The 10,000-nt window shown below is 47.3% G+C and overlaps 1 protein-coding gene across 1 annotated transcript in view; it reads right to left on the minus strand.

Annotated features, from left to right (window-relative positions):
• Positions 1-10,000, minus strand: part of adam19a (ADAM metallopeptidase domain 19a) — a 110,176-nt gene that overhangs the window by 84,517 nt on the left and 15,659 nt on the right. The window contains exon 2 of the mRNA XM_076289185.1: positions 5,602-5,690. Coding sequence (XP_076145300.1) covers positions 5,602-5,690 — 89 coding nt within the window. The remainder of the gene's footprint in view (positions 1-5,601; positions 5,691-10,000) is intronic.

The raw sequence follows: 10,000 nt of genomic DNA on the forward strand, positions 1-10,000 counted from the left end.
AGGAGGGATGGAGATGGGGGGATTAAATTTGTCCTTCCTGCGGAGGTCCCTCTCCATCTGCCTGCAGATGAATGACGAGCCCTGCACATGTCCGAACACATGCTAATACACACACACACACACACACACACACTCTTACACACTTACACACAAACTCTCTTAACTTCCTCCTCAACAAGCTGCTGCCTCTCCCTAGAGGAATATTGATGGACGCATTTGTCTGTCTCTGGGTCCTTAAGTGGCCATTCTAAAGAACAAGCCCACTCACTGCCAGAAGGAGCCCTCTCCTCTCCTCTCCTCTCAGCCCCACTCCACAACACAGCCACTCCAGCCCCATGCCACGGGCAGGAATAGGGGACCTCAGGAAGACCCAGAAATAGCCACCTTTTCTTCTCAACTCAAAGGGCAGGGGACAGGAGAGGAGGGGAGGGGAGATGAGGGCCAGCAATTGGCCATAATTACGGTTTCAAAGAGGCTTGTAGGATAAAATCGACTTCAGTTACAATGCAAAGGTTCTCTGAAAGTACGCCGGGAAATGAAGGGGAAATCTAGCGTCCATCAAGTTTGAGGAAGATATCTGTTGCACTGTGGTGTGGTCATGTATATGCAATTTGGAATTTCGTTGCCAATGTCACGGAGTAGTCTGCATTGAATATTGGACTTGTGACACTGAGTGCATTCAGTGCTTCACATGGTTGTGCATGTGTGTTTATGTGCTTGTCCATGATTGTGTATGCATGTGGGTATGTCTGTGTGTCTGCATTTTGTCAAATGTTTTGCAGATGTTTGTGTGCTTGTGTGTTTTGTGTGTATAATTGCATTGCAAGTCGTTTGTCAGTATGTGCACGTGTGTTTGTGAGGAGTGCGTGCGTGTGTGTGTGTGTGTGTGTGTGTGTGTGTGTGTGTGTGTGTGTGTGTGTGTGTGTCTGTGTGTCTGTGTGTGCGAGTGTGTGTTTTGTGTGTCTGAGCTGCCTTGCGGGGTGATGTGTCCGCTGAGAGGGAGAGAGCGAGCAGAGGTGAATGTCAAAGACTGCGTCAGCCGCTTCAAAGGGAGACGGATGGCTGTGTGAGGTAACAGATAATCTAATCAGCAGAGAGAGAGAGAGAGAGAGAGAGAGAGGGAGAGAGAGAAGGAGGGAGCGGCGTGATGAAAAGACAGAAAGATCGAGACAAACAAATGTGCTGCTCTTTCCACTGAGGCCCTGGCGTTAACTCTTTTTCCCAGGGCGAGGAGTGTGCCTCCTGTTGCTACGACGACAAACTCCCAGGAGGAGCATGTGCTGCTCGGAATATGAAGTCCCCAGAGCCCAGAGGCACAGAGTCAAGCTGCTTCTACCTCACCCTCACAGAGTCAAGCTGCTTCTACCTCACCCTCACAGAGTCAAGCTGCTTCTACCTCACCCTCACAGAGTCAACCTGCACCTACCTCACCCTCACCTCAAGTCAAGTCAACGCATCAGAAAATCACACCACCATAACACATCTCTTCTTGTTTTCCTCTCCCTCGCAATCACACTCTTCTTTCATTCCCCTTCCATACGTTTATTACTCTGTCCCTCCAATGATTTTTTTTCCCCTTTTTAGCTCACTTCAATCTTGCACTTACTTGAACTTACGTTCCTGTTTTTCCTCTCTTTTCTTTCTCCTTGCACTCACTCACTTTCTCCTGCCTTCCTCTCTTCTCCTCTTCTTACTCCCTCCTTACTCTTCCTCTCCCTCATTTCTCTGCCTCCACCTCCTCTCCCTGTCTGTGTCTCCAGGTCTTTCCTGCTGACACCTTTGAAATGCCTTCGCTAATCCCTCCTTGTTAGCATTAGCTGGAGCGTGGAGGGGTTGCTATGCAGATCAGAGGCGCGGGGCTGAGGACTCTCCACAGCCCCAGAGGGCCCACGCTGATCCGCCATCCCCTTGCATCACAGGGCCTCGGAGAGAGAGAGAAAGAGAGAGAGAAAGAGAGAGAGGGAGAAGGAGAGAGAGAGGGAGAGAGTGAGAGAGGGGGGGGGGAGAGAGATAGAGAGAGAGTGTGTGTGGGCGAGTGCAGACAGACAGATCGAGAGAGAGAATGAGAGGAAAAGGGCGTGAGAGAGATAAGAGAGAGAGAGAAAGAGAGAGAGAGAGAGAGAGAGAGAGAGAGAGAGAGAGAGGGAGTGTGTGGGCCAAAGGAAGAGAGAAAGAAAGTGCGAGACAGAGCATGGCAGTGAGAGGAAGCCCTCGCACGCCTGGACTGATCACTGTCAACTCCAAACTCCTGCACACAGCCCAGCACGCCCCTGCTAACGCAATCACAAGCTCGCCGCGTCTCCCTCAAGCAGAGCTGGACGGACAGGACAAGAGGGAAAAGAGACTCCAGGAAAATGAGACAGGAGAGGAGAGAAGGACGAATGAAGGGAGCACAGAGGAGGGAAGAGAAGAAAGAAAAAAGAAACAGCACTGGGGAAATGAGTGAAGACATGCCAGAGCTTTTTGGGGGAGTCCCCATCTAATTCTGGCCCAGATGCAGCTTTGTCTCCTGTGGGTATACTGCAGGCATCACAGACACACATCCAACAAGAGTCTCTCTGTCTCATTCTCTCTCTTTCCCCTGTTCTATACCACCTATTTGTTTGTGTCTTTCTTTGCATTTGTTTCTTTGTTTATTTTTTATTTTTCTGTGCTTTTGTCTATCTGTACTTTTTTTCTCCACTTTCCTTTTATTCATTTTGTGAGTTCATATTGTTTCCGTTGAACTTCCTCTAACTGCAGGCAGAAGAAAAGAGAGACATCTGCTGCAAGGCCCACAGCCATCTCGGCACACGTCTCTGGCTAACCGACCAGCGACACACTAACACACACTCACTCACTCACTCACTTACTCATTCACACACTCACTCACACACTCTCACACTCACACTCAAATACTCTCTCTCACACACACACACACACACACACACACACACACACACACACACACACACACAGTAGGAGCTTCCGCTAGCGACATGCTCTGCAACAGCACTGCTTGGCCAAATGATCTCCATTTGGCCCCTGCCTCCCCATCCGCTAACTGAGCCTAATAGGCTTCACATCTGCCTCACAGCCACGTCCAAGAGAGCCCGCCCACCCGCCCGCCCGAGAACTGCTCTCCGGACGTTCCGTTTTGAAACGTTCTCCCTGAGGCTGGGAACAGCCCGCGGCCCTGTTCTCGACCTGAACGAGAGAACCAGGGGGGAGTTTCTTTCCTCTTCGCTCTCTCTCCACCTGAGAATGTAAAAGCTTTTCTTTGCTTTTCTTCCAGTGTTTTTTTTCCCCAGTGTTGTTTTTTTTTTCTTTTCGGAGGAGGAAGGGGGGAGGGGGGGGGGGTGTATACAGTACAGCATGTTTGGCAGCTCAGCACATGCTGTATCCTGTTGCACTCTGGGCTGTCATAGAGAATGTGTACTTACCAGGCGCGAACCGAGAAAGTCGGTGGAATGCGCATATGGAAACAATATCAGACCACACAGTGGATGTGTGTGTAAGGAAAGGTATGTGTAGAATAGACAGAGAGGTGGAGAGAGAGAGAGAGAGAGAGAGAGAGAACAAAAGAGGGAGAGAGAGAGAGATAGGGAGTGCGTGCGAGACAAGCAAAGCGAGGGAAGGTTATCTTTACCGTCACCTTCCACTGTGTCTCCGTGGCGCTGTGTCTCATATGTCCGACTCCAGAGATAGCGCTACATTGCGTTTGGGGGGAGGGGCGGGGAGGGGGCAGTGACTGGCCGCGTGGCAGTGTTGTCTTTGAAATGCCTCTGTAATCGCACATGTGGCCAAAATAAAACGAAGCAGACTCCCGGCCGCCCACACCTACTCTCACGCTCTTTAATAAACACGCTCATGCATAAACATGAGTTTTTCCATCTCCACTTTTCCTTCTTTCACCCTCTCCCTCTCTCTCCTCCTCTCACTCCCTCGTTTTCACCCCTTCTTTATCGTACATCTTTAATAAGTACCTCTTCGGCAGCCATTATACGTCAACATTTAATTAAGAATGATCTAAAGTCCATTGCTTTGGTGTACCTCTGTCTTTTCTCCTCTGTTCCCTCCTATCTTCCATTCTTTTTCTCTCTTCTTAGGCTGATATCTGTGAGTGTGTGTGTGTGTGTGTGTGTGTGTGTGTGTGTGTGTGTGTGTGTGTGTGCGTGCGTGAGAATGTGTGTGTGTGTGTGTGTATGTGTGTGTGTGTGTGTGTGTGTGTGTGTGTGTGTGCGCGCACGCACGCGCGTGTGTGTGTGTGTGTCTGTGCGCGTCTGGCCTGGTCTCCTCCACTTCGCCAGAATTATGGATGTGGGATAATTTCCCTGTTGGTCGGACGCCCAGTGATCCTCCGCATGGCGGAAGATGGACCGCTGCTCCAGGCTTTTATTGAGAAGTCGGAGACAGACTGTAAATGTCTCCCCGTGGCTCTCTCCTGTGCGACTGCAGCCCCCTCCACAGAAACAGATTTAATAATTTAAAAAAGAACGAGGGAAAAAAGAGAAGAGGAAAAGAGAAGAAGCAAAAGAAGAAGTGCTACTGAATGCGGGTCCTTTTTTTATTAAGTGGTTGCAGCCTGGTTGGGGTTGTGTGTGTGTGTGTTTGTGTGTTTGTGTGTGTGTGTGTGTGTGTGTGTTTGTGTGTGTGTGTGTGCTGAACGCGGGTCCTTTTATATGAAGTGGTTGGAGCCTGGTTGGGGTTGTGTGTGTGTGTGTGTGTGTGTGTGTGTGTGTGTGTGTGTGTGTGTGTGTGTGTGTGTGTGTGTGTGTGTGTGTGTGTGTGCTGAACGCGGGTCACACCTACACACACCTACACACACACACACACAGACACAAACACACAAAGACCAGCAGTAGTGACCACTGCCCAAATAATCTAATCACACACCTCTCTCGAACAGAATGATGCCCATATCTTATACCCAGGATCTGTATTGTGGTTGAAAACACTGAAATTTCCAACACAAAAAACTAATATGGAACCCCTGAGTTGAGTCAAACTTTCTTCCACGCGTGCTGCTGTGTTTGTGTCTGAAAAGAAGGAAGGTTTAGCTGGAGAGGAGTGTGTGGGAATTTTGGGCAAAAAAGCTACAAAAAGAAGTGTCGACCCACATCATTACACTCCCTCTTATCATCGCACCAAAAACACACACACTCACCTTTTATCAGCCACCCTGGGTGGGGAGTCAGAGCAGCAGGACATGAAAACCTTTCCAAAGTTTTGGCCAGAAAAGATTATGGTGCATGTACAGACAGGTATCCTGTCTTTCTCTTCCTCTCTCCTTCTCTTCCTCTCTCTCAGCTGAGTGAAGGCAATAAATCATTTGTTTCTATGATTCTGAACCCCGAGTCCCCTGTCATCTCATTAGCTGTTCTCCCTGCCATGCCAGGGTAGCTTTCTAGGAAAGGGGGGGGGGAGAGAGAGAGAGAGAGAGAGAGAGACAGAGAAACGAAGAGAAGGAAGGGAAAGGAGGGAGCGAGAGGCACTCAGATAACAGTAGCGTCACATGGCGGATGACAGGGGAAAGGGAGGATGAAGGAGGAACAGAGAGAGAGAGATGGAGGAGAGGAGAGGAGGAGAGGAGAGGAGACAAGACGTGATGAGGTGTCCGACCTGTGTGTGTGGCCCGGCATCCCGTCGGCTGCGTCCTCGCGAGAGCCACTGAGCCGTCACCATCCGCCCGCCGGAGGATTCTGAAGACACTAAGAAACACATACAGAGAAACAACCATTACATGAGTGTGTGTGTGTGTGAGAGAGACAGAGGAGGAGAGAGACAGACAAAGAAAAAGAGTGTGTGGGTATGTGCATGTAGACAGATAGATACAGGAGATAGATACTTTATTGATCCCCAAAGGAGAAATTCAAGTGTGTGTGTGCTTATATGTATGTATGTATGTATGTATGTGTGCAAAAGTGTGTTGAAGTGTGTACCTCCACACCAGCTCAATAATAACCCCCCGATGAGCTCCAGGAGACCACTTAGTGACCGTGGTGATCTCTGTGTGTTCCCTTTGTAATAACGACCAGACCAAAAATCCACCAATCAATAGCCAGCAATCTCAGTAATGGTCTTCATCTGTGTGTATCTCAGATGTGGCAACAGAGTGACATAAATGAGAAGTGTGAGAAGTGTGTGTGTGTGTGTGTGTGTGTGTGTGTGTGTGTGTGTGTGTGTGTGTGTGTGTGTGTGTGTGTGTGTGTGTGTGTGTGTCTGTCTGTGTGTGTAAATTATATGCAAGTGCATGCTTGTTGTGTGAATTCATATGTATGTGATGTGAGAGTATCTCTCTCTCTCTCTCTCTCTCTCCATCTCTCAAATTAAAATTCAAAGGAGCTTTATTAGCATGACCATAATGTTGTACAGTATTGCCAAAGCATTTGGGTCAAATACATCAAAAGGGGAGGGGAGGAGGGGGAAACACACAAATAAAACCGAACATTGATAATTGTACAATTATGAACTATGGCAATGGAGAAGAGTGTGTGTTTGTGTATTTGTGTGGGCATGTGTCCATGTGGCTTTGTGTGTGTGTGTGTGTGTGTGTGTGTGTGTGTGTGTGTGTGTGTCTGTTTGTGTGTGTGTGTGTCTGTTTGTGTGTGTGTGTGTCTGTGTCTGTGTGTATGAGTGTGTGTTCATTTTTAGGTGATGTAAATTTCACCTCAGCAAGTCCTTTAATTACGGCAGGAATATACATATTGAGTGGCAAGGAGGAGGTATTTCTCTTTCTCTCCAGTGAGGAATGAAAGCCTTTCCTCATCACTTGCTTGCAGGGATTCAGGGAGGACATTTGCCATCTTTTCAAAATGTTTCCATATTTTGTGCACTGTGTCAGGAAGTGTATCTCTGTTTCTACTGTGTTTAGGTCACAGTGGTGGCACAGTCTTTTGGCAGCCATGTTTGTCTGTGCCTTCCCACTTCTATAGCCAGGCTGTGTTTGCTGAGTCTGTACTTTGTCAGTGGTTCTAAGGTTTTTGTCTTGAATGTGTGTCAGGTAGGGGGCTATCTTGTTTAAGCCCAAATAGAATTGCATTTTACTTTGATTTTTTTCTGTGGATTATGTAATTTTGTTTAATAGTTTTTGTAATTTGGTTAATCCTAATTTCAGTTGCTTTGGAATTTAGATGTTGCGGTGACAGTGAGATGTTAGTGTGTGTGGAATGGTCTGACGAGGTCAAACTCAGGACCAGTTTAGTGAGGGGACATTTTTCTTTGTTCATCTCATGGTACTGAAGGGCTTTGTAATGGAATGAGCAGGGGTCACTACTTTTCAGGTATTTCCAGAATTTAATAGCTTTTTTTTCTGTATTAGAATTAAAGGATATTGGCATAGTTCAGCTCTGCATGCATTGTTTGTGGCACATCTGTGCACTTTTAAGATGATTTTGCTCTGTATGAAGGGTCTCAATAGGGTGCTTTTCACATTTGTTGAAATCTTGGTTTGCAAGTGGGCCCCACACATCACTATCATAAAGGGCAATTGGTTCAACCACTGATTCAAAGATTTTCAACCAGATTTTGATTGTGATTTCAACAGGGATCTGCCATTTTATGGCATAGAAAGCCCTGCGTTTCCTGTCTCTCAGATCATTCACTGCAACACTGAATTTTCCATTTTAACTTATTTTTTAGGCCTAAATATTTGTAGTCATTTGTGTGTGTGATAGTGTGTGTTCCTATTGTGAAATTATGTTTGGAGATCTGGATCTCTTTTCAAATACCATTATTTTGGTTTTGTTTAAGTTTACCGCCAGGACCCAGGTCTGGCAGTACTGCTCCAGCAGATCTAGGCTTTGCTGCAATCTCTGTTGGGTGGGTGATAACAGCACCAGGTCCTCGGCAAAGAGCAGTACCTTGATCTTAGTGTTGTGTAGGGTAAGGCCGAGTGCTGTGGAATGATTTTTGCTAATTCATTTATGTAAATGTTAAATAGGGTTGGGCTTAAGCAGCAGCCTTGTCTTACTCCACGTCCCTGGGATATGAAATTTGTTCTTTTGCTTCCAACCTTTATTGCGCGCTTACATCCTGTATATATTGATCAGGTCATCCTGTATATATTGATCAGGTCATAGGTTTTACCTCCTACACCACTTTGTATAACTTTGTAGAATAAGCCTGTGTGCCAAATGTGAGTCAAAATATTTTTTTTAATCAATAAAACAGGCATACATTTTTCTTTTGTTTCGGTTTACTTGTTTTTCAATTAGGGTGTGTAATGTATAAATGTGATCAGAAGTACGATAATTTGGTAGAAATCCAATTTGACATTTGCTCAAGGCATTGTGCTTCTTGAATTTATGATACGACAACATAGCTTCCCCAGATTGCTGTTCACACAAATGCCTCTGTAGCTGTTAGGGTCGAAATCTCTCTCCTAGGGTCCGTCTCTCTCTCTCTCTAAGTTGTTTCCCAGCAATCGATCTCTCGGCGGGACGGCCGTGTTTCTCCGCTGCGTCGGCGCTCCTCAGAGGCTTGTGTTTTTGGGCGCTTGCCTCCGATTGGCTTTGATGGGCTCGGCTTGGTTACTGTATGTTTAATGAATGACTCACCATGTGAATATTCCTGCCGCAGAGAGAGTAGGGCGGGGGGGGGGTCTAAAGGGGGTGTGGGGGTAGTTGGCGGAGTGTGGTAAGTGAAAACAGACTTCACTGGAAAAGGGGGAGGGCAGCGACCTATGTGGGGTTTGTTTTTCCAAGTAAAATATGTCAAAAGTGACCCTTTTTCCAAGCGGATCTGTCTTACTATACAAGGCAAAAAAATAAAGCATTCTGCGTTGGCTGCCACAGCGGTCCAATATCCCGACTGTGAGCGAGATTGTGGGGAACTGAGTGTCCCCTCCCTCCCTCATCTCTCTCTCTCCTTCCTCTCTCCCTCCCTCCCTCCCTCCCTCCCTCCTCTCTCTCTCTCCCTCCTCTCTCCCTCCCTCCCTCCCTCCCTCCTCTCTCTCTCTCTCTCTCTCTCTCTACCCGACCTCCCTCCCTCTCCGGCGGAACCCGACTCCACCATGACTAATACCACCATCATTTGACACAAATTGTGGGCCTGCACCCGGACTCGGCCGCCACTGAGCAGGCCTGCCAGATCACGACTCTCCAACTCTCTGGTCAGTTATGCACACTGGGGAAATGGGACAACACGCTGCAGAGAGGGCTAAAAACATTTGCTCACGTTTACTGAAAAGAATAACCGTGTTTCCAATAAGCTTCAGAATGGTACAAAAGGCCATGCTGAAATAAAAAAAAGTAGAGAGAAAATGGTAGAATAGAATGGACAATGAATAAAAAATAAAAATGAGAAAGCATGGGAGGGAAGAAAATAGATGATGGATGAAAGGAAGCAGAAAACAGGAAAGAAAAAATATGTCTAAATGAGTATATGAGTGAGTGCAGGGGCGGCTGACTGCTGTTTGCTGGGAGGGCGAAACGTGGCACTTGGACAAAGGCGGGCAGTGAGCAATGCCCACTGAGACGGAGCTCAATGCCAAGGCAGAGGGGGCTGCTTTCAAACCTGTCCACCTGATTCAGGGCTTCATTTATTATTGTGAATTCAAGGGCATTCATACACACACACCTGCACACACACACACAGACACTCACATAGACATAGACACACACACAGACACACACACATACACACACACACACACACACACACACACACACACACACACACACACACACATACGGTTGGACATTAAAGACCGGCTGAGCTTGAAAAGCTGATGTATGCAGATATGCACATGCTGCCGATGACAAGAGAGTCAACACACACACACGCACACACACACACACACACACACACACACAAACTCAACTTCTGAAAAGATAAATGCATATTTTAGGAGGTACCTATAGGAATACATACGGTGTGCTATCTATCTGCACAAACAACACCCACACCCACACACACACATACAGTACACACACACACACAGCCATGCAGTGCACAGCTGAATGCCTCCAGCAGCCCTTGAGCGAGCTCCCTGCCAGCCCTGCAGGAAATGAGAGAGTGG

The sequence above is a fragment of the Alosa pseudoharengus genome, unplaced genomic scaffold (assembly GCF_046254945.1).
Source record: "Alosa pseudoharengus isolate Yale_2024_CS ecotype anadromous, Long Island Sound unplaced genomic scaffold, YU_APseudo_1.1 YU_APseudo_1.1_scf_17, whole genome shotgun sequence".
NCBI classification, from domain to species: domain Eukaryota; kingdom Metazoa; phylum Chordata; class Actinopteri; order Clupeiformes; family Clupeidae; genus Alosa; species Alosa pseudoharengus.